The following is a 25,444-nucleotide window of genomic DNA, read 5'->3' as shown; positions in this document are numbered from 1 at the left end:
TACTGGTTTAACTCACCTGCCATATCCATATGCTGTATATGTTTCCCCTCTCCTTGCTCCTTGGCCAGTGAGACTCCTGTTCCTTCGTGTCTAGGAGGAACAGGTTGTCTTACCCGGCTCCTAGTCCAGGGATTTCCTGAGGGCTAATAGGGACCCTAGGTTCCGGAGTATGAGCCCTCCTACCATCTGGGTTGGCTCATACGGTTAGGAGTCAGGGTCAGAATTAGGGACGAGCTAGGAGGTGACCTGCTCCCTGATCCTGTCGTCCTGGCCTAGCAGCTACCCTTATCGTTTTGACATTGCACGGTTGAGGGTTTTCCCCATCCTCAGCCGTGACACCCACGTGCTATAATCACTCTAGCCAACATGAGAACCATAGAGATTAGTTTAAACTTATAAGCTGATCCTTGATCTTTCTCTATGTCCCCTAATATGGCAACTTGGGTATTTAAAGGCAATTGTACCCCAGTCCTATTTTTGACAGCCCCGTATACATCCTGCCAAAAAATCTGAACATATCTGCAAGACCAGCATAGATACATGAAGTCAGTGAACTCGTGGTCCCCCCTGGGGCAACCCTAGTTAGGCCCCCCATGCATCCTTGAGTCGAGCAGAAGATAAATATAACTGGTGTACTAAATGGAACTGTATTACAGTGTGATTAGTAGTCACTGTCGGGCATATTTATATCTGCACATTAAGGTCTGACAATATTAGAACCAAAATGGAGATTCACATTTCCTTTAAGAGGCTAAACTCTCTGTTGGAATAAGCCAGAGAAGGTCATGATAGTCACTGGCATACAATGTATATTGTTTTAAAAGTTATTACCAACAGATGTGGTATCTTAGAGAATGTAATGGGTCTCACATAAACTGTCTCAACTACCGGGGTCAAGAGAGGTTATTGATTAAAACACTGGTTTCTCTAAACATGTCTGTCTGAGGAACAATGGGTGTTTCATGGCTAAACCATGATCTGATAAGAGACGTCCATAAAACACATCTGGTGTGGAATAGATATATATTCATATATATATATATATATATATATATATATATATATATTCCTGGGTGCATTAATTTAGTGTTTGGACTTGTTAATGATTCATATACACTCACCTAAAGAATTATTAGGAACACCTGTTCTATTTCTCATTAATGCGATTATCTAGTCAACCAATCACATGGCAGTTGCTTCAATGCATGTAGGGTTGTGGTCCTGGTCAAGACAATCTCCTGAACTCCAAACTGAATGTCAGAATGGGAAAGAAAGGTGATTTAAGCCATTTTGAGCGTGGCATGGTTGTTGGTGCCAGACGGGCCGGTCTGAGTATTTCACAATCTGCTCAGTTACTGGGATTTTCACGCACAACCATTTCTAGGGTTTACAAAGAATGGTGTGAAAAGGGAAAAACATCCAGTATGCGGCAGTCCTGTGGGCGAAAATGCCTTGTTGATGCTAAAGGTCAGAGGAGAATGGGCCGACTGATTCAAGCTGATAGAAGAGCAACGTTGACTGAAATAACCACTCGTTACAACCGAGGTATGCAGCAAAGCATTTGTGAGGCCACAACACGCACAACCTTGAGGCGGATGGGCTACGACAGCAGAAGACCCCACCGGGTACCACTCATCTCCACTACAAATAGGAAAAAGGGGCTACAATTTGCACAAGCTCACCAAAATTGCACTGTTGAAGACTGGAAAAATGTTGCCTGGTCTGATGAGTCTCGATTTCTGTTGAGACATTCAAATGGTAGAGTCCGAATTTGGCGTAAACAGAATGAGAACATGTATCCATCATGCCTTGTTACCACTGGTGGTAATGGTGTAATGGTGTGGGGGGATGTTTTCTGGGCACACTTTAGGCCCCTTAGTGCCAATTGGCCATTGTTTAAAAGCCACGGGCTACCTGAGCATTGTTTCTGACCATGTCCATCCCTTCATGACCACCATGTACCCATCCTCTGATGGCTACTTCCAGCAGGATAATGCACCATGTCACAAAGCTTGAATCATTTCAAATTGGTTTCTTGAACATGACAATGAGTTCACTGTTCTAAAATGGCCCCCACAGTCACCAGATCTCAACCCAATAGAGCATCTTTGGGATGTGGTGGAACGGGAGCTTTGTTCCCTGGATGTGCATCCCTCAAATCTCCATCAACTGCAAGATGCTATTCTATCAATATGGGCCAACATTTCTAAAGAATGCTATCAGCACCTGGTCGAATCAGTGCCACGTAGAATTAAGGCAGTTCTGAAGGCAAAAGGGGGTCCAACACCGTATTAGTATAGTGTTCCTAATAATTCTTTAGGTGAGTGTATATTATGCAATATTGATGTATTATAACCAAACATTATTAATGTATCTTTATATTGTGTGTATCTCACTGGGGGGATATATTCTAGGGGATATAGAGAGCGTAAGTTGTATTTTCCTAAATCTGATTCAGAGGAGCTGATGTTATTTCAAACATCATTACTCAATAGCTAAGACAGGTGTATACAAACCAGGTGAAAAGTTAAAAGATTATGGTTCTCTTATCTGACCATAAATAAGATGGTCTGTTAACTGTCAAGATGGATCCATGATGTCTGGGAAAGTGATTCTAAAGTGTCAAAGAATAATCCCTCCTAATTGATTTAAGTTGGGAGAGGTCAAAGTTTAAGTGGTGTAATAAAACCATATATATGTGTTAATTCCAAAAATATTTAAAATGAATATATGATACAACAGTGCCAGTCAAGTGGTAGGTGGGCAGAAAGTTTCTAAGGAATGCCAATTAAATGACATCATCCCCATGATTACCATACGTCACACCCACCTTATCTAATTGGAAATCCCTAATCCAAGAGGGGATGGGCATAGATTTGGAGTTTTTGGAGAGGAGATCACTTGAGACACACTTCAGATTCATTCATCAGCATCACTTCACACATCAGGAACGTACCACAGGACGGGATAGATCTAAATCTTGGACAGCTGGGTCCCTTCTAAAAGCTCTTTATCCCAAAGCCAGGGGTAATGTATGATTTATTTCATTTGCAGTAATTATAAATCGCTCCAATTGGCATATAGTTGAGACCCCATTATTAGTGGGTCAATAGTGTTAAAACAATAATTTTATGGGAAATTTTAATAAACGTGCACATCATTAGAATTCCTGTAATATTGCCATCAGAGTGGAATCTCTGATCGGATTTTATCATCCGTAGTTAGGCCAACGGGTGTATTTATAAGGTGTCTCTTACTGCCATATTCTTTGATTGAGCATAAGGGATTTTCCACAGATTCATTTCTATTGTTTTTTTGTTGTTGTTGCATTATAATATTTTGATAACCAGTACACTAATCGGTAATAATTTGATAAGAGAAAAAGTAGTACTGTATTATACTTGGTGTAGTAAATTAAGTGAGCCCGGCGTAAACGGTGGAGCACCATCGTGTGGTCAATTTTGATATTATCCTTGTATTCATTTGTATGCCATTTTTACTGCATGTATTTATAATAAATTATATTTTATATAATTAATTGCACCCCGTTTCATTAGCTGCACAAATTAACTTTAGATCTCATCAATAAAAGAACTGGCGTTTAAATGTCCGCCAATTAAATTTTTCATATTTCATAAAAATATGAAATCATAGTGATGAGGAGAGTGGCATTCGAGGTGGTATTCCGAGCGGTCAGGCTCCTGACTCAGAGACCGGCGAGGAGGACATCAGTGACGTGCAGACACTACTCGATGATGATGAAGCAGATCACACTTGGGAGTCGGGTGAAGAAGGGGCTTCATCATAACTGGGAAAAGAGGGTGGCAGCTTGCCTGTAAGGCAGTGGCTGAACCAGCAAGGTGGTAGCACAGCTGGGAGTCAGCAGGGTGGCAGCAGTGGCAGGTCGGCAGCCAAACGCAGCAGCCTACCTAGCCGGAAAGGAGTGGTGCACGGGTTCACGGAAGCAGTAGCACTAGCAGTCACTCAGTGCGGAGTATTGGGAGGAAAATCAGCTACTCAGCGGTGTAGAAGTTTTTTGTCAAGATGCCGGAGGAGGTGAACATGGCCATATGTAGAATCTGTGGACAGAAGGTGAAGCATGGCCAGGGTGCCAATGTTGGCACCATGGCCCTGTGTCAATATATGCAGCGTCACCATAAAGTGGCCTGGGACAACCGTGGCTCTGATGTGGTGGTCCAGCCTTCCGCAGCAACCGTTGCATCACCTAGTGGTACGCAACCCATTGCAGGCAGTCAAGGCTACACCACCTCAGCCGAAGGGAGCTATCTGTCTGTCCCATCGTCTGCTGGTCCCGATGCTCCTGCTCCTTACTCTTCGTTAGTCATTCCGTCAGCAATCAATCACCGAATCAATTGCCAAGAGACAGCAGTATGAATGCACGCATCCAACAATGCAGAAGCTGAAAGTGGTTCTGGCCAAGCTGTTGGTGCTGCAGTCAATCCCTTTCCAAGTGGTGGACTCTGCACCTTTCAGAGAAATGATGGCTTGTGCCTAGCAGAGGTGGAGATTCCCAAGACGTAATTTATTTTCCCGAAAGGCAGTACCAGCCCTGCAGGCGTATGTAGAACAGAAGGTGGGCCAGTCCTTGAGCCTGTCAGTGTCTGCCAAAGTGCACGGCAGCACCGATGTGTGGAGCTGTCACTACAGTCAGGGACAATACATATCCTTTACAGCCCACTGGGTGTATGCGATTCCTGCACAGCCACACCAGAAACTTGGCCAGGTGACTGCCGCTTCCGCCTCTACGTTGTCACGATGTTGGTCCTGCAACAATGTTTGCCTCTGCCTCCTCATCCTCCACTACAGGGACAATTCACAGTGCCCCTCCAGCATACCACATGTGCAGGGCACAGCAGTAGCAAGTAGTTCTGCACCTGGTTTGCCTGGGCGAACGTAGTCACACAGGGGAGGAACTGCTCCGTGTCCTTCAGAAAGAAATAGACTGCTGGCTTTCTCCGCAACAACTGAAAATCGGAACCATGGTGACCAACAACGGAAAGAACATGGTGTTGGCGCTGCGTCTAGGAAGGCTGAGCTATGTGCCCTGCATGGCACACGTGTTCAATCTGGTTGTCAAGCGATTCCTAAAGTCTTCCACCCATCTGCAAGACATCCTAAAAATGACCAGGAAACTTTGCATGCACTTCAGCCACTCATACAAGGCAAAGCACACCCTCCTTGAGCTGCAGCTGCAGAACGGCATCCCCCAACATAGGCTGATATGTGACGTTTCCACCAGTTGGAATTCCACCCTTCATATGTTGGACGGCTATACAAACAGAGAAAGGCCAACAACGATTTTTTGATGATCCAAGCGGATAGAAGTACTCCCCTGTCTAACTTCGATGTCAGCCAGTGGCAGCTTAAGCAGGACACCTGCTGTTTGCTCAGTCCCTTTGAGGAGGCAAAGTTATTTGTCAGTCGCCAGGACTACGGGATGAACGTCGTCATTCCACTGCTTCGTGTCCTGGAACAGATGCTGGTGAATCTGGCTTGTCAGGGGACTGGAGACGTGGTGCCTAGATCTCATGGCAACGTGAGCCCTGTGGGGACTGAACTGAAAAGAGGAGGAGGAGGACATTGGAGCATAGGCAATATGTAACAAAATAAGTGTTTTTTCCTACTCGGGTGACAGGAGAGGAGGAGCAGCCGGAGGAGCAAGAGGGTGATGAAGACGACGAGACAGAGGACCTAGACACACTGTGGCAGTATGCAGTGGAGATGGAGGCAGGGAATACCTCCAAGTCACTTGCACAAATGTCCCACTGCATGCTCACTTGTTTGCGTAGTGACAGCAGAATTGTAACCATTCGGCAGAGGGATGACTTCTAGCTCTCCACCTTGTTGGACCCCCGCTACCGGTTCAAAATGGGGGCTTTTTTTACACCCACTTAGAGGGAGGACAAACTGAAGTACTACAGAGACATCCTAAGTAGGTCAGTTGGCCGCTGCCTAGGTGCGTCATCGTTCATCCTCTCGCAGGTCTGACTGGGGGGGGGGGGGCCTCTGCGCAAACATTCCACTGCCATGGCTGCTGGGGAGGGGTGGGGTGGCAGGAGCAGCAGGAACAGTAGCAGCTCCATCAGCAGCAGCCTGAGTCTAGAGTCGATGATGAGCAGCTTTCTTCACCCGCATAGTGAAGAGACTACTCACCAGCAGCAGCTAGACCTGGAGCAGGGCCTGAACCAGCAGGTGGTGGCATACTTGGACAGCACCCTGCCACCCCACATTGAAGATCCGTTGGACTTCTGGGCAGCCAAACTAGATTTGTGGCCGCAACTTGCAGAATTTTCCCTGGAAAAGCTGTCCTGCCCGGCCAGTAGTGTGGCATCAGAGCGGGTATTTAGTGCGGTGGGGGCTATAGTTACCCCAAGAAGAATTCGCCTGCCCAACCAAAATGTGCATAGACTTACTTTTGTCAAGATGAATCAGGCATGGATCATCCATCTTCACACTATGTCACCTTGCCACTCTGTGGTATCATGCTGCTGCTGCTGCCAACTCCGCACTATGTCAGTTTGCAACTCTGTGACCTCCTAAAGATGCCATCTCCACGCTATGTCACCTTGCCACTCTGTGGTATCATGCTGCTGTTGCTGCCATCTCCACACAATCACCTTGCCACTCTGTGGCCTCCTCATACTGCTGCCACCTCCAGACTCTGTCATTGTGCCATTCTGTGGCCTCCTCCTGATGCTGATGCCAACTCCAGACTCTTTCATTGTGCCACTTTGTAGTCTCCGCCTGATGCTGCTGCTGCCACCACCTCTAGACTTGGTCATTGTGCCACTCTGTAGTCTCCGCATGATACATAATAAAAGGCGCCTTATATTATACTGTGTGCTCTTCCCTGGGATGAATCCACATTGATCTGGATGAATAATCGACTCTATAACTCTCCTGAGTCTAATAGACAATACCTTGGCAATGATTTTAATATCCGTATTAAGCAGAGAAATTGGTCTGTATGCACCGACCTCCAACAGATATTTCCCCTTTTCCCCTATTAACACAATGATAGCCTCCATCATAGATCTTGGAAATTCCCCCTCCTGGATTGAGTCACAAATAACCTCCTCCAGGCATGGTAATAATACATCCTGATATCTCCTATAGACCTCAAACGGTAACCCGCCTGAGCCCGGGGAGGTATTACCAGGAAAAGACCTTGGTGTCCCCATTTCTACTGTCTCCAAATATCAATGAATCCCATTTCTCTATTGAATTTTGCCAATGGAGAAGTATACCTATACCTGTTTTCTGATGTAGTACAGAAGTGTACCTACAATACTCCCCATCCCCCCTCATACTGCTAAATCTATCCAGTTCTATATTCATAACACAATTAAAGTCACCAGTAATAATGGTTGCACGCTTTTCCCTCTGTTCCATAAATACTACCAATTGTCCCAGTATGTGCGAAGAATATGGCGGGGGAATGCACACAAATGACAGGATGCACTTTGAAATCAACCCTTTTTCGTATCAATACAGAAAAAAAACCTTGAATAACTAGTATAAACTGAATGATAACAGGAACTCATCCAGTTTCTTTGGACACAACAAATGGTATCCTTAATCAAGTGCGATTCCATTAAACCAACTATGCCTGGAAGATGTTTATAAATCGGGTACAAAATGGCACATCTCTGTACTTTATCCCCCACTAATATCTTAACCGACATGCTGGGTGTAAAGGAAGGGTTGAGACGCATGCATGCATGTATATATTGCATGCATTAATTGACACTTTATAGGTTAATGTGCGCAGATGTGGGGGAATCTGTGAGGTAAGATTCTCCAGGACCTCATTAGATCTCTTAACATGTGCGAGATTTTCGCCCAAAATATGCTCGTCTTGGTTATTTATTTCTGGTGATTTAGTAGAAACGGGTACCCCCGGCTGACCAGGTTCCTGGGCTCCCCCTTCAACAAGCTGATCGCAATTTCCCTTAATAACATCTCCCCGCATGTTCTTGGAGGCCGTCCTTGTTTGAGCTGTTGGGGATTTAAATATTTGTCAACCTTTGATGATCCCCTTCTGGTCTACTCCCCGAGCGACATTTTGGGGAGGACAGTTCACCAGATTTTCTACTACTTTTTGGGGACATAATCTATTAGCAACTTATATATATAGCTTGGAAAATTTGACAGTGTTTGGCAGCTTATATGTGCACAGTCCAAGAATATTAGGCTGCTCCCCGCCAGACTCAAAATTTGAGGGGTCCCAAGTAAACAGACATAACTCTGTAAATGAATGGCAAAAGTTCTTTCTTTCCCCACTTCAAGTCAACCACTCCAGACCTCTATATGCCACTGCCACTCAGGGGCGGATTAAGTGCATCATAGGCCCGGGGCTGTTTCCCCCCTTTCCTCTATTTATCAATGAACTCGGCTCAGGATCAGTGCTCTGGGCAGCTGGGCTCAGGCTGGAAGTGGGCACCGCCCTGCAGGAAGGAAACCAGGGCTCGGCTCACCCTAGTGTTACAGTGCACCCCAGCACCCCACAGTATGCAGTATAGCACCCTATAGTATGCAGCATCCCACAGTATGCAGTATAGTATCCTATAGTATACAGCACCACACAGTATTCAGTATAGCACCCCACACTATACAGTACCCCACAGTATACAACACCTTACAGTATACAGTAGAGCAGTATAGCACCTCACCATATACAGCACCCCAAACTATACATGATACAGCCCCCCACACTATACAGTACAGCAGTATAGCACTCCACAATATACAGCACCCACAGTATACAGCCCCCCACAGTATACAGCACCCCACTATACAGTAGTTTACATTATATTAGCATAACAGCCCCGTCACCTTTTTCTGATGTAATCTTCACAAAAAAAGCTCCACAGTTAAGGCAAATTTCTACAGTAATATTGCTAGGTTACCGGTCACATGGTGATGATGTCATCTAAGGTCCTAGAGAATCACAGCTCTCACAGTACGCTGCCTGGAGTGCCGGCAGGCATGGCATGGCAGCACCCCCTGTGTAGCTGATAGCCTTGCCCCTTGCTAAAGACGGCCCTGACTATGTTACTAATGTATTGTGATTGTCCATATTGCCTCCTTTTCTGGCTGGATGCATTTTTCCATCACATTATACACTGCTTATTTCCATGGTTATGACCACCCTGCAATCCATCAGTGGTGGTAACGCTAGCACAGTATAGGAAAGATTGCTGGCCTATTTGCACTCAATGTGGTCTCTGCCTCCAGTGAGGCTGGCACCTTTCTCCTATAGTGTGCAAGCATGGCCACCGCTGCTGGATTATAGGGTGGTTGTACCTATGAAAACTAGCAGTGGATAATGTGATGGAAAAAAATCAATCAAGCCAGGAAAAGAGACAATATGGACAATCACAATACATTAGTAAGTGTCGTATATTAACTTTGTCTACAAGATAAATGCCATTTGCTGAAGTGAGACAACCGCTTAAGTATAGAAAAAGCAGAGGGTTACATGTATAAGACACAGCTTCTTACCTTCTAAATGAATGGCTTGTGATGGTCTTGTAGGACTGACTGCCCTTGTCTTGTAGGACTGCCTGCCCTCGTCTTGTAGGCTTCTGTGAGACGTATTTCGGAGGGGATAACGAGATCTGTGGAATAAATGTTACATATTATTCTAGCTGCAGGTTAAAATCCTTAAAGGGAATCTGTCACCGGCGACATGCCTACCAAACAGTTTGCATAGACACAACTTCTTACCGTCGAAATGAATGGCTTGTGATCGTCTTGTCGGACTGCCTGCCCTTGTCTTGTAGGACTGCCTGCCCTTGTGTTTTTGGCTTCTGTGAGATGCTGGATTTCACAGGAGGTAACGATGGTGGAATAAGTGTATCTGCAGAATAAATGTAACATGATGGTGGATTAGTAATCTCTGTATATGAGGAACCACTCTGGAGCTTTGGCCCGGTCCTGACTGAAATGGCGGCTGCTGTCCAGTGTCTCTGTGTCATTGCTCGGTCTGTCTCCTCACAGGTGCCCAGTAGTGTGGAGCGAACTTCTGGTTTCAAGTTGATGTATAAGGTTCAGGTTATCTAAGAATTCCGTTATAGATTCGGCTAACAGGTACCATAACGTATGGAATTCTTAGATAACCCGAGCCTTGTACACCGAACTTGAATACAGAAGTTCGCTCATCCCTAGTGCCCAGCCCAGCACACCAAGTGTTACTTTGAACATCAAAATGATGGATTATTGATCCTTCTCCAAACACATGCCTAGCCCAGCACACCGAGTGTTTGAACATCAAAATGGTGGATTATTAATCCCTGTATCATACAGGGATTAATAATACACCAGATTGATGTACAAAAACTTGGTGTGCTGGGCTCGGCACCTGAGAAGAGAAGCATCAATAGTAATCCACCATTTTGATATTCAAACACTTGGTGTGCGATTAATAATCCACCATTTTGATGGTCAAACACACTTGGTGTGCTGGGATGGGGACCTGTGAAAAAAGAAGCAGAGCAGCAGTGGCAGAGAGACTGAGGCCAGCAGCCGCCATCTCAGTCAGATTAGAGCAAAAGCTGCAGAGTGGCTGCAATCTGACTAAAATGGCTGCTGCTGGCCTCAGTGACTCTCTCTGCCACTTCTGCTCTGATTGAGTGCCGCTATCACACTCACACAGCCCACTGCCCTGCCCCTCATCATTAACATTCATTCAAATTTACTATGGAGCTTTGGCTGCTGCTCACTCTGGCTACTGCTGGAAGCAGGCCCTCCTTCTTGCCACTTCTTGCCGCCCCCACAGACCCAGCCCACGGTCTGATGAATCTGGCTGCTGGCACTGAGAAGACTGGTGTGGGCATTAGGTCACACACAGACACACTCACAGATGGGGGCGTGGGGCAATGTGTGGACACATCGGTGGCTGGCGGGTGTAAGCTACTGCAGCTTCTCCTTCTGTGCCAGAGGCGCAGATGCAAAGAGAGACAGTCACGTGCCCGCTCGGCACTCTGAATCCTCTCCTCAGCACTCTTCCGCCTTGTTCCAGCCTTCCACCGTGGCGCTGACGGGGGCGGGACCTGGGCCAGCTGTTACTATCTGAAGCAGGTAGCGCCTCAGTGAAGCGCTGCTGCTGCAGATGATTAATTTGCTATATTAGTTACTGGTCGCGCAAAATGGGGCGTTTGGGATGGCAAATCGGCATGGCCTCCTCACTCACTCTGGGCCCTGGTGGCTACTGAACTGCTCTTAACAAAATAGAGCAGCAGCTCAGGCAAGATCAAATAAAAAAAAATCTAGAAAGTATGAAAGTATGAGTGTTTTAGTACAAAATACATGTAATATATTACCATTAGGGGTAACGGGGATGCAAAGTGCTCTTGAATTATTTACTCCCAAGCATCATGAATACGAATGAGCGAATAGACTTTGGATGAAACATCCGAAGTCGATTCACATAAAACTTTGGTCCAATACTGTATGGAGCGAGCGGTTCCTTGTCATAGATGGTCTACAGTCATGGAAGGTCTCCTCTTACCTGGTGGTGTGAGGGACTGGGGATTCTCCATCATGGCGTCCTTGTACAGATCTTTGTGTTCTTCTAAATACTTCCACTCTTCCATGGTGAAATAGACAGCGACATCCTGACACCTTATAGGAAACTGACAACACAAGGATACAGTCACTACCAGACACCTCCCTTGGCGTTATTGTATAATGTCCCAGCATTCCCAGCAGCGCTCACCTCTCCACTCAGTAGCTCAGTGATACTGGTGGTAAGTTCTAGGATCTTCTGCTCATGCATCAGGGAATGCGGTGGAGGCTCGGTGATGGGGACTCTGGGTCCTGCTACATCCTCCTGACACACGGGGTGTCACACACTCACCAGACGACTTCTTCACTACTGTGTAATCCTGTGTATGGGGAGACGCCGATCACTACAGAGATTCTAAGAATCCTTCACCTTTCCAGTCATTTCCCGGGTTTATTACTAGAGATAAGAGTGATGTCATGTGAAACTCTCACCTCTCCAGTTATCAAGGAGATGATCTCCAGGGTGAGGTCTAATATCCTTGTAGCCATGTAGCGTCTGTCCTTGTACAGATCCTTGTGTTCTTCTAAATACTCCGACTCCTCCATGGAGAAATAGACAGCGACATCCTGACACCTTATAGGAACCTGACAACACAAGGACACAGTCATTACCAGACCCTCCCTTGGCATTATTGTATAATGTCCCAGCATTCCCAGCAGCGCTCACCTCTCCGCTCAGCAGCTCAGTGATCCTGGTGGTAAGTTCTAGGATCTTCTGCTCATGCATCAGGGAATGCGGTGGAGGCTCGGTGATGGGGCTCTGGGTCCTGCTCCGTCCTCCTGACACACGGGGTGCTCACACACTCACCAGACGACTTCTTCACTACTGTGTAATCCTGTGTATGGGGAGACGCCCGATCACTACAGAGATTCTAAGAATCCATTCACCTCTCCAGACATTTCCCTGTTTTATTACTATATTACTAGAGATAAAGGCCCTTGCACACGACTGTAGATACGGTCCGTGAGCGGACCATATTTCCTGGAGCGGCATTGATCGTGTGCACGGGAGCACACAGCATCATAGATTACAAATATGCTGTGCACGTCAGGTCCAGTGGCGGATCCAGAGTCTGGTCTCGAGAGGGGCACTTCCAGATTGTTATGTGGCGGCGGACAGAAAATAATGTGGTGCTTCTAGACTACACAGTGTAGAGGTATACTGTATATTGTGTGGCACAGTGCATGCTATATGTGTATAACATAAAAATATTTCACATTAAAAAACTTACAATTACTTGGCTTGGTCCCACTTCAACACTTTGGCCAGTGGCTCGGTGGAGCCGATGTTGTGTTTTATCCTAATGAGAAAGATTTCATAATAGGGATTTGGAGAAGGGGCAGTGGGGTCGCAGAGCAGGGAGAGGCTGGTGCCGCTACTAGGGGGCTCATACCATGCGGGAGTAATAAAGCCCACCATAATGCCCCCCCCCCCAGTAGAAATAATTCTCCTTATAATGTGACAGTTCAAAAAATCCCCCCTTGTAATGCCCCTAGTTGTGCTAATGTCCCCATTGTGGCCCATAATGTGCCAGTATAAAATACCCCTATATAGTGCCCCCATTAAATGCCCCCATAGTGCTCCTCTCCCCCCTTCCTCCTAGTGCCCCCCAAAATGTAACAGTATAAAATGCCCCATATATACAGTTGGAAGAAAAAGAATGTGAACCCTTTGGAATTATATGGATTTCTGCTCAAATTGGTCATAAAATGTGATCTGATTTTCATGATTTCAAGTCACAACAATAGACAATCACAGTCTGCTTAACCTAATAACACATAAAGAATTAATTGTTACCATGTTTTTATTGAACACCATGTAAACATTCACAGTGCAGGTGGAAAAAGTATGTGAACCCTTGGATTTAATAACTGGTTGAACCTCCTTTGGCAGCAATAACTTCAACCAAACGTTTGCTGTAGCTGCAGATCAGACGTGCACAATGTTCAGGAGTATTTCTTGACCATTCCTCTTTACAGTACTGTTTCAGTTCAGCAATATTCTTGGGATGTCTGGTGTGAATTACTTTCTTTAGGTCAGGCCACAGCATCTCAGTCGGGTTGAGGTCAGGACTCTGACTGGGCCACTCCAGAAGGCGTATTTCTTCTGTTTAAGCCATTCTGTTGTCGATTTACTTCTATGCTTTGGGTCGTTGTCCTGTTGCAACACCCATCTTCTGTTGAGCTTCAGCTGGTGGACAGGTGGCCTTAAGTTCTCCTGCAAAATGTCTTGATAAACTTGGGAATTCATTTTTCCTTTGATTATAGCAATCCGTTCAGGCCCTGACGCAGCAAAGCAGCCCCAAACCATGATGCCCCCACCACCATACTTCACAGTTGGGATGAGGTTTTGATGTTGGTGTGCTGTCCCTCTTTTACTCCACACATAGTGTTGTGTGTTTCTTCCAAACAACGCAACTTTGGTTTCATCTGTCCACAGAATATTTTGCCAGTACTGCTGTAAAACATCCAGGTGCTCTTGTGCAAACTGTAAACGTTCAGCAATGTTTTTTTTTGGACAGTAGTGGCTTCCTCTGTGGTATCCTCCCATGAAATCCATTCTTGTTTAGTGTTTTACGTATCGTAGAGTCGCTAACAGGGATGTTAGCATATGCCAGAGACTTTTGTAAGTCTTTAGCTGACACTCTAGGATTCTTCTTCACCTCATTGAGCAGTTTGCGCTGTGCTCTTGCAGTCATCTTTACAGGACGGCCACTCCTAGGGAGAGTAGCAGCAGTGCTGAACTTTCTCCATTTATAGACAATTTGTCTTACCGTGGACTGATGAACAGCAAAGCTTTTGGAGATACTTTTATAACCCTTTCCAGCTTTATGCAAGTCAACAATTCTTAATCGTAGGTTTTCTGAGAGCTCTTTTGTGCGAGGCATCATTCACATCAGGCAATGCTTCTTGTGAAAAGCAAACCCAGAACTGGTGTGTGTTTTTTATCAGGGCAGGGCAGCTGTAACCAACACCTCCAATCTCATCTCATTGATTGGACTCCAGTTGGCTGACACCTCACTCCAATTAGCTCTTGGAGATGTCATTAGTCTAGGGGTTCACATACTTTTTCCACTTGCACTGTGAAAATTTACATGTTCAATAAAAGCACACCATGTATTATTAGTTTAAGCAGACTGTGATTGTCTATTTTTGTGATTTAGATGAAGATCAGATCACATTTTATGACCAATTTGTGCAGAAATCCATGTCATTCCAAAGGGTTCACATACTTTTTCTTGCAACTGTAGTTTCCCAGTAAATGCCCTCAGTGTCCCCCATAATTTGCAAGTAAAAATACCCCTTCTTAGTGCCCCCCGTAGATGACCCCATGGTACTTCTCTCCCCCCTTCCTCCTAGTGCCCCCATAATGTGCCGGTATAAAATACCCCTATATAGTGCCCCCAGTAAATGCCCCCATAGTGCTCCTCTCCCCCCTTCCTCCTAGTGCCCTCCATAATGTACCAATATAAAATACCCCACATATAGTTCCCCAGTAGATGCCCTCGGTGTCCCCCATAATTTGCAAGTAAAAATACCACTTCTTACTGCCCACCGTAGATGACCTCATAGTACCCACCATAATGTGTCCCTGTATAAAATGCTACTGTACAGAGCCCCCCCATATAAAATATGCCTTCTTTGTGGCCACAGTAGATGTCCCCATAGTGCCACCCAATAATATTTCAGTAATAAGTGCCCACAATAATGTGCCAGTAATAAGTGCCACAATAGATGCCCCCCAATAATGTGCTAGTAAAATGTGCCCCCATAGATGCCCCCAATGTGCCAGTAACAAGAGCTCCCCAATCATGTGTCAGTAACAAGTATTGTACATAAAAAAACAAAACAAACAAAAAAACTGTTATACTTACCTCCATGTCAGCGATGCGATGCAGACCTCGTCATTGTGCCGCCTGCACCGGCCTAGTGCCAGCAGCCTATCAGAGGAACAGGGAAGGGACACGCCTCTCCCTTCCCATGCCCCGCCGCAGCACAGCCATCTGTATCGCTGTCCTGAGGACGGTGATACAGATGACTATGGAGATGAACTCCGCCCCCCACCCGCCAGCTCGGAATGGGGAGGGGCAATTGCCCCCCCCCCGGATCCGCCAGTGGTCGGGACGCTCACGGGACTATTGTCCTGCACTCATAAGATCATATGAGTGCAGGAGAATAGTACCACAGGCGACCTGATGTGCACAGCATAATTGTAATCTATGATGCGGTGTGCTCCCGTGCACACGATCAATGCCGCTCCAGGACATATGGGCCGCTCACGGACCGTATCTCTCGGAGGGCATACAGCCGTGTGCAAGGGCCCTAAGAGTGATGTCATGTGAAACTCTCACCTCTCCAGTTATCAAGGAGATGATCTCCAGGGTGAGGTCTAATATCCTTGAAGCCATGTGGTCTCTGTCCTTCTCCATCCTTGGTGGGTCACTGATGGAAAGGACCATCAGCTTTAAAGAAGAGAGTCCTGAACCTAAGGAACCTGAGGGAAACACAGAGGATTGAGAGCAAAATCACATCTGAAAGAACATCTTACATGAAGTTAAGTGTCTTACAAATGGAGTATAGTATTACCGATCGTGTACTATGGAGGTGGCTGCAGATAGGCAAAAAAAATTCTAAATGAATCAGATTCTTTATAAATTCCTATAAAACTCTACTTAAAAAAATATCCGAAATTTTGGTGATTTGATACGGATGAACTGTACAAAACGGCGCCCACAATTTTACATTTCAAATGTGCTACAGTAGTGAGGGAAACAGGACAGAGATGAAGAATCACATGACCATTACCCACAATGCCTCTCAGTCATTCTGACAGCCAATCAGGAAGGAGATCATTGAAACAAACACTTTAAGATTCCAGCCCGTTGTTATTAGGATTTACCTCAGCGATTCCCGAGAGTGAAGTGGGCACAGTTCACAGTTCAGTCAATGCGTTATATGGGGCCGTGCGTTCCCTATCCAATCAGGAGAAAAACTTTTCAGACTCAACTCATCCACTTTCAGATATATGGGCAAAACATCATGTCCCACTATAATTATTTTCTTCCAGATGTTCCTGTGGATATCAGAAAATACTGTACACTGATAGTGAAGCGCTGTATTCCACTACTAATACCTCTCATATGGTTGTACTCACAAGGGTAGTTAGTTATGCAGACACATCACACAAAATCAGAGGCTTCGCTTTCTTTCTTTATCTTCTCTTCCCTCCTACAAAGCTGTATATAAAATATTTAAACCGCTCCAATAGTGAAGCACCACTTTAAAAACCAGTATAAAATTTGGTTTATTATACTCACAAACATAAAACGGTAACAGGCAATATAGTATAACAATCCAACGATCCTGCCCGACCCGGGTTTCTCTCCAAGCTTCATCGGGGGCGTGTTCCACAATTTTTCCCACAGGTCTCTAAATACCCTCATACCCACCCCCCCCCCCCCCCCATTGCCTATAACAACCTTTAGTTTTAAATATTCTAAAATTCCAATAACTAGCAAAATATCATCCCTCATCCACAGATTAAATACATAAACTTACCAATTTTGTCTTTTTATAGTGCATTCCCTCATCTCTTTTGGTTCACTCACGGACCCTTCATTCATAAATCTCCGATTCCTCCTACAGCGCGTAGCAGCTCACATGATACACACCCACCTTCCCTGATTGGTCAGCGGCGACACACCTCTCTCCTTATGCAAATCACCTGCTGTTCCACCAGGCTCGGCTTCAAATCCAATTCCACATTAAGTCCGTGTGGTTGGATTGTATCTAACTCATATATCCACTTGACTTCCTGCCGATCTTTCTAACTGTATCTCCTTCCCGCCAGTAACCTCTCACTAGCTCTACTCCGGCAAAAATAAGTCCTCTGGGATCCTTCTGGTGGACCTTCTTAAAATACATGGAGACTCCATGAGTCTCCAGAGCCCTCCTGATGTTCTTTATGTGCTTCCTGTATGAGGACTTTCAGTTTTCTCATTACGGACGTGTGAATGGAGCCTAATAGTGGGACCTGATGTTTTGCCCATATATCTGAAAGTGGATGAGTGGAGTCTGATACGTTTTTCTCCTGATTGGATAGGGAACGTGCGGTCCATATAACGCAAGGAAGGAGATCATTGTCTAGTCCAGGGGTCTAGACCATGCTAAACATGGCACGCTGACAGGAATTCAATGGCACGCCGGGCCGCTCTGGATATTCATGAGCACGCAGAGCGATATTAGATACGCAGGCAGAGCGAGTCTCCCTGCCGCTACCACACTATATATGAATAGTTAGTAAATGTGCCGGCAGAGCTTGTCCCGTCCCTACCAGTCCCCACCTCGCAGCCAGCGGAGGAGGTCAGTTTGTTACCTCACGGGCTGGCTGGCTTACATAGCTGAACGTCAGGCACGTCTCGTAGCCCCGCCCCTCACGCTTCCCGCCACGACGGAGTGAAGACAGGCTCCATTACAGGGTGGCAGTGTTATCAGCCACATTTATCTGGGAATGTCACCAAGAAGTAAAGCAGGCTGTGAGCTTGGGGTGAGTAGTCTGCTACACTACAGAAAAGGTAAGTACTCAGCATAGGAGTGCTGCTCCTCCACTGTCAGTACAGGCCTTGATATTTATGTTTGCCCTTTTTTTTGTTACTTATAGGTTTCTTAGGGAATTCTTAACTGTAATATGGCAGCTAACCGCACTAAAGTGGACATTCCTTCATTTCATAAAGAACGGACATCTTTGTACGCATTTGTTCAACAAAAAGGCAGAGCAGGGTGTGTTTTGTGCTGTGAAAGTGTTGTTTGTCGCACCTCAAGTGCGCGCCGCCATTTTGAGACAAAACATCAAAACTCAACAATAAACAGACAAGTGTTCTCCAGAACTGACGTCATGGTAAACTCCATGCAACACGTTACAGCAAGTTACAGGATAGCTCAGTGCATTGCTGAGCATGGAAAGCCCTTCACCGATGGAGAATACATAAAGAAGCATTTTGTGCAGCTGGTGATTTGCTTGATGGTTTACCGAACAAGAACGCTATCATGTCTAGGACCGAAGACCTGCCCAATTCAGCAAGAAGTGTTGAGCGCCGGATCACTGATATGGTGTTTAGTGTTGCTCTGGATGAAAGCGTGGACATCAATGATTTGCCTCGTTTGGCAATGGTGGCCTGTCAGAGTAGAGACCTCCCCAAATATCTTATGATAATGGGAGTAACTTTTGTTTCAGTTTTCATCAGCTCAAAACAATCATGGTCATCACTTATAGTACTTTCCTACTCTACCTGATCTGACTCTGGATGTAAGGTTGCTGGATTGAGGATTGTACATCTCTTGATTGTTAGGTTTGGTGGAGTGAGAAGTGTCACTTTATACTTTGTTAGTCTTACCATTGACAAATGTCTTATCTTTGCCTGTGACAATAGTTCCTGAACTGCATGAGGCACATAGATTGTCAGTGCAGGATCCACAACTATGTCAGAAACGTTCCCAGTCAGAAGTGCTCAGGCTGCTACTGCCCGCACACAAGAGGGGGCGCCCCCGGCTACTATATCTAGTTGTACTGAGCAGTAGCCAAGTGGGCGGTGTTCGCCCCCATGTAACCGAGTCAAAACTCCTTTGGCATGTCCTGTGCTTTTATGAGAAAATAGGCCGAAACAGAGCTTATAATTTGGTATTCCCAAGCATGGCACAGATATGATGGCTAGTTTCAACCCCTTGAACCCCTCTCTTGCTTCTAGAGTGAGTACATATGGCTGTCCTTTGTTGCAGGCCGCCAAAACATCAAAGAGTGGCTGAAAAAGAGATGAAGCAGATAGAATCCACTCTCTGACATAACTGACTAGGCCCACGAATGTCCTCAATTCTCGGACATTAGTAGGCTTTCTTGCGAGAGAAATGCAATGTCCCAAAAACACCACTTTAAGTCTAGCAGCTTATCTTTCGAAACTCTACATCCTTCCAGCTGTAAAAACAGCAAAAGTGAATGTGTTTCCTTGAGGCAGATTGTCTTACTGGCAGGACAGAGGCGCACGTCATCTACATACTGAAGTCATTGAGTGTCCCCATCTTCTGGATGCCAGGAAAGGAGCACCCTTGCCATTACATCGGAAAACTCAGAGGGAGATGTAGCACCTCCCTGTGGTAATCTGGTCCAACAGTATTGCTTCCCATTGAAGGTGAACGCCAGAAGTAGAACTGAAAAGAAAGCATTAGCCAAACCAATGACTGAAGTACACAGAATTTGAGGGAATCTGATTAAGCAAAGTGTGCGGGTTCGGTACAATGGGCGTATCTACAACCATCAATTTGTTAATTTCTCTAAGGGTACTTTCACACTAGCGTTTTTCTTTTCCGGCGCTGAGTTCCGTCCTAGGGGCTCAAATCCGGAAAAGAACTGATCAGTTTTATCCTAATGCATTCTGAATGGAGAGTAATCCGTTCAGGATGCATCTGGATGTCTACAGTTCAGTCTTTTTGACTAATCAGGCTTTTCAGAAAACTGTAGCATGTTGTATTTTTACCTCCGGCCAAAAATCCTAAACACTTTGACTGAACGCTGGATCCGGTCTTTTTACCATTGACTTGCATTAACGCCGGATCCGGCGCCGTGCGTTCAGTCGAACCGGATACGGATTTTGCATGTTAAACCCATAAAATGTGAAAAAAAAAGTTAAAGTCCATAAATGGCGGATCCGTTTTTTCCAATGCATTTTTTAATTGTGATCAAAATCCTAATCAGGATTCAAATGTAATCCGTTTTCACACGTTTTTCCGGATCCGGCGGGCAGTTCCCGTGTCAGAATTGAACACCGGATTTAAACAACGCTAGTGTGAAAGTAGCCTTAGATCATGTATCATCCTATATGCTTGGGGATTTCCTGGCTCTGACTTTTTCCTTTTTGGAAAAAGTGGTGTATTATAAGGGGATCGGCACTCCCTTACAACTCCCATCCTGAGGTATTCTTCTAATTGCCCTGTTACTGTGAGAGTCGTGTATCTGGTTTGAAACATTATTCTGTAGTACACATTTTTGTCCACAAGATGGCCGAAAGCCAGATGTTTGAGCCATGTGTGCATTCTTTTGTTTAAGGTAAATATAGGAGGGGGAAGAGGGGATTACATTACAGTTTTCAAATCTACCTATGAACACAGTTGTAGTTGCTGAAACCACTCCCATCAGGTTAAGGAGCCAATAGTCTCTTCTTAAGGAACACCCCTTTTGTGATGTCAGGTCTGCTATTTAAGTCAATGTAATGTGAATAAAGGGGCGCGTCTCTTCTACCATGGCTGAGGGAAGAGAGAAGATGCTTTCATGAAACCACCTAGTGTGTCTGGTCTCATTATAAAGCAGTATGGTATACACATACTTATACTTCTAATTGATTTGGCACCACACAAAGAAGAAGGAAAGCGCATGAATTGCGCTGACAAATTTGGCGCCCGAACGCGGGGCAGACAGCTTGCGTAACTTCCGATTCAAACACCAGGAGAGGACTTGCGCAAAACCATCAGACGAGGCATAAACTGCAGTAAAGGTAAGAAGCTTTTATTCTTACAACCTCCTCTGAGTGTTTTGCCCAGGTGTTTTCTCAAGAGTTGAATTGGTGTTATCGCGATATAAGGGTTCAAGTTATAGCTGATCTGTCCGTTAGAAAGAACCTGTTGAAATATTCCTTCTTTGTGTGGTGGAACATACTGAAACTAAACGGAAGTTGTTAGACAGCTGAGTCGGATATCCTGTGACGTAGAATTGGATCCCAGCCCAGATTCTGACGAGAATCTGGAGGAAAGGGTTAACACCAATTGTCATAGGCAATTGGCAGTTATTAAGGTTTTGTATCCCGGTGAATTGACTAGGGGTCTTCACTTTGAGAGATTGTGGGTTCAATACTATTATATCATTTGAGCTTTGTGCAACTGCACTTAAGTTAGTGGGTTCGGTGGCGATTACTTATAATAGTAATAGTAATAGTAATCGGATACCGTTTGAGCTTTGTGCAACTACGCTTAAGTTTGCGGGTTTGATAAGTAGCAATTGTTTGAGCTTTGTGTAACTACAAATGGGAAATTCTAATGTTGCAGGACAGAGTGAAGGAAAAAAAAATAAAAAATAAAAAATAATAATAATGTTAACAGCAGCTCAGTTGATGCAAGAAAGAAAGGAAAGTTTCAGTTAGGAATAAAAGTTGAAAGCATTCGGTCATACTAAGTAGCAGCGATTTCCGGTATTAACCGGAAATACGTAGTATTGTGTAAGAGTTCCCCCTAGAGGCTGCATATCGAAACTAAAGTTGCAGTTATGAAGTTAAAATCGTTCATGTGTGCAATTGAGATGCCAGAAACCGGTAGATTAAATGAAAGTTTTTGGAGAAGTGTATTGAAGGAAAAGAGAAGTTGGTTGCAGGATTATAATAGGCTGGTGCATACTGAGTTATGGTGGAAAGTGTATATGGAAGTGACTGAGAGAAATTGAAGTAAGTTGGAGAAATGGGCAGCATTTCTTATTGCAAGATGGAGGATTTTGAATCATACAGAGAACAAAGAAGTTGCCATGAGGCATCCCTTCCCCCACCACATCTGTTGTAACTTTAAAAAGTAATCCTGGGTCTTCTTCTGTCAGCCCCTCCTCTACACCATGTACTGGAATGTGCTCTCAAAAAGAACCCCTCCCATCTGTATTTTGCTATTACCTGCACATCCCCCTCTTGTGTTTAGGAATCAACTCCCCTCCATATGGGGGTTGGGGGGGGGGATGGGGGCTGGTAATTAGTAATGCATCTGCAGACTGTGAAGATAATAAAGTGTGTTGTTTGTGGATCTCAAAGACAGGACACAATTCCTATCATAGTTCCCAGCACTGGATTAGATCCAATGCAAAAATAACCTTTCCAAATTATATGTTCCGATGGTTTATAAAGTGCCTGCAGAGATAATTCCCATGATGCCAATTGGAAGTGTCCAATCCTATCAATCTAAGGTTGCACCCATTCTTAGTCCTTATTCAGATATGAGTGAAAGTGTAGGGATATCTGCATCATTGTATGATGTCTGACATCTCCCACACCCAGTAGTAACATCAATTTTGCCATGATGAATAGAATTCCCAATTCAGAGAACTTACTTATGCTGCTTTATAGAAAATTAGTTAAAATATGGAGAGTTTTCTCATGTTATTGGTGAGATTTTACCAATGTAGAGCTGGGGAATCAATGCATAATGAAGATCATTGAGTCTGGGAGGAAGCAATTAGGTGATTAGTCAGTCACATTGTCATCAGGACAGGACATAGAGTGTGGAGAAAGTTTTCACTAGACTCCAGGAAAGTTGGGTGGATTTGGATTTTTGAGCTTACTTTAGATATGCATGAGAAAATCCTAAGTGCTGCTTTTGTGGATGGTTTTAAGAATCATCTAGAAAGGTCAAGTGTTGGCTAGGCTTGAGAGAAGTCCATTTTGTCCCTCCATTTTGCTAAAGTTAAATCAAACAAAGGCCTAAGGCGGGTGTGGCTGCCTATCAGTCCTCCCCACTAGAGGGGGGAAGGAAGACTTTGGATGAACTTGCCCACTTCCTCGCCTGTGGGAGGAGCTACAAATATTCAGCCCCTTCAAATGAAACGCCCATAGAGAATTAACAACCCAGAATCAAATACTGGATTTATTATTCTATACAATATACTAATGCAATTCCTACTCCTCTCACCAATTAATTGCCGTCTTAAGGGTGTGCAAAATTAGATCCAACTATTCTGCTGCATCTGGAGGGGGGAGTAGTAGTAGTAGGGCCTTCTGGGAGTAATAAATAAAAATACTTTCCCACCTCTGTAAATAAAAATTCACATGCCTGTCTCCAATAATAACCACATTTTTGAGTTTCTGATAGATAATTTCAGGTTCTTGGAAGATGGATCATCTCGGACAGGATATGCTGTTCCTACTTAATCTGATGTTGTCAAGAAAGAACCACTCCCTCCAGCAATGTTAGTGCAGGAGACAGAGCTGAAGACACTCGCTGAGGTTTGTAAGATGGCTGAGGGTAAGACTACTAACATCCAGGTATGCCTTCAGTATCACTCATTATTATGGTCTAATCTGGTGAGGCAGAGATTTTGTTGGATCCATGGGTAAACCCATCACTAATGAATGCTGAGTGCATGAAAGATGTTTGATGCCCTGATGCTGCCTGAGAAGGTAGAGGCTAAGCTATTACCTGAAGTTTACGTTAAGTGGAAGTCTGTGTGATACAGGATGGCTTATAGCCAGTGGACTTCCAAAAGTTAGTCTTTTTCAGATACAGGTTACAAGGGCTGAAAGGAAACATCAAAGGATAAAGGTAGAAGTGATGATTGGACTCTGGAGAGTTGGTAATAAACTCTTCCTTCAGAGGGAACTCTACCTAAAGAGGATGGTTTTAGAACATGGACAAATCAAGAGAGAGAAGGTGTGGTTGGGTTCTGTGGTGGATGGCTCCTGGGTTCAACAATGCTGCCACTAGGTTAGTTGAAGATGAATGCTATAATAATGATGGGAGAACTATGGGAGTTCCAGGAAGGCATATGCCCAGGTCATCTTACCCATTTCAGAGACTGCGGATTGACTACATTCAGAACAAAGGTGGAACAGTGTGAATATGTCTGTGTCTATATTGATCTCTTTCCAGGATATTCGGAGATTTGGCCTGTAGCAAAGGCTTCAGCTAAAAAAAAAATACTGACTGAGGTGAGAGTACCTACCCCTGGGGCTTTTCTCCATCCGGTACACATCTAACCGGAAGATATGTCTAAGTCCTTATGAAGTACTCTTTGGGAATGCTCCTGGATTAGGTGTCTATTTCCCCAATAGTTCCAGATGCAGCATAGTAGTTTTCCAAAATTATGTTGTCTGTTGCACAAATGAATTGTCTAATGTATATTTCCAAGTTTTAGTTGTTTCCTAGAATCCAGACTGTATAAGAAGCGATTCATTCTTCACAATCAGGAGATTGGGTAGTGGTGAAACGAGAGACCTGTGGAAAGACCTAGAGCTACGGTTTGAAGATCTACATCAAGTCCTGATAACCGCAACTGCTGTCGAATTGCAAGGAGAAACCGATCGTATTGCAATCAAGTGCCAGGACTATAAGAGCCATAATGTTTTGTTTCATGTCATATTGTTTGTTTCATATTGTACAAAAGGGAAATCACAGTCAAATCAAATTCCAACAGTGTTATATTATCAAGATGAGTCAGGAACAACTAAGTTGACTTTTGCAGTATAGTGGACTGTAAGACAGATGACAGATAGAACACTTGGTTTTGGTCTGATAAGTACATCTGTGTGACTGGAACTGACCCAGTCTATGGTAATTGTGTTTAGATATGACCATACCAACTGTGGATATTGGAGATTAACAGAATAGAGTACTAGTCTGAAGTGTTGGGATTATAAACCAGTGGAAACTATCTCTAGAGTCAGGAAAGCTGAAGGTTTGTTGCAAAGGATGACTGTCCTGAAGGGAAAACCACCAAACTGTTGTAAACATGATGAGTGTAATCCTCTGTTCCTGTCCATTAGAAATCCTATCTAACAGGGTATATGTGTTAGGAGCATGTGTAAGTGACAAAGATCCCCTAGGCAAATGTAGAATGTTGGTAAGGGAGAAACTTCAAAGTTCAGTCGTATCTGTGGCTCCTACATCCTTACCTATAATTGACAATTAAATATTTGGCCTATTTAAAAATATGACAAACTGGCCTTAGAAACAGGATTTTATACAGGAAAGCCCTTTGGTGTTTTCCCTCCAGGATATTGTTCTTACATAATTTAGCTGAATGAGACGAGTAGTGACTCTAAAGTTTACTCTGACAGTTGGT

At 44.6% G+C, this 25,444-nt stretch overlaps 2 protein-coding genes across 8 annotated transcripts in view; one reads left to right on the top strand and one right to left on the bottom strand.

The window, feature by feature from the left end:
- Positions 1–25,444, top strand: part of LOC122934762 (gastrula zinc finger protein XlCGF57.1-like) — a 956,305-nt gene that overhangs the window by 443,081 nt on the left and 487,780 nt on the right. The gene's annotated exons all lie outside the window — the stretch shown is intronic.
- Positions 1–25,444, bottom strand: part of LOC122934783 (zinc finger protein OZF-like) — a 493,591-nt gene that overhangs the window by 3,711 nt on the left and 464,436 nt on the right. For 3 of the 7 annotated variants that reach the window (XM_044290485.1, XM_044290480.1, XM_044290484.1), the window contains exons 2-6: positions 15,942–16,084; positions 11,741–11,909; positions 11,534–11,657; positions 9,751–9,883; positions 9,526–9,641 (exon numbers count right to left, since the gene is read on the bottom strand). In XM_044290485.1, coding sequence (XP_044146420.1) covers positions 9,526–9,641; positions 9,751–9,883; positions 11,534–11,657; positions 11,741–11,800 — 433 coding nt within the window. In that variant the 5' untranslated portion in view covers positions 11,801–11,909; positions 15,942–16,084. Of the gene's footprint in view, positions 1–9,525; positions 9,642–9,750; positions 9,884–11,533; positions 11,658–11,740; positions 11,910–15,941; positions 16,085–16,489; positions 16,664–16,744; positions 16,962–25,444 lie in introns of those variants that run through there. The other 4 variants (XM_044290483.1, XM_044290486.1, XM_044290481.1 and 1 more) reach the window with 2 other exon arrangements.

This window comes from Bufo gargarizans, chromosome 4, assembly GCF_014858855.1.
Source record: "Bufo gargarizans isolate SCDJY-AF-19 chromosome 4, ASM1485885v1, whole genome shotgun sequence".
Classification (NCBI taxonomy): domain Eukaryota; kingdom Metazoa; phylum Chordata; class Amphibia; order Anura; family Bufonidae; genus Bufo; species Bufo gargarizans.
The sequence above is the reverse complement of the archived record's forward strand: the minus strand, read 5'-3'. Positions and strand labels throughout refer to the sequence as shown.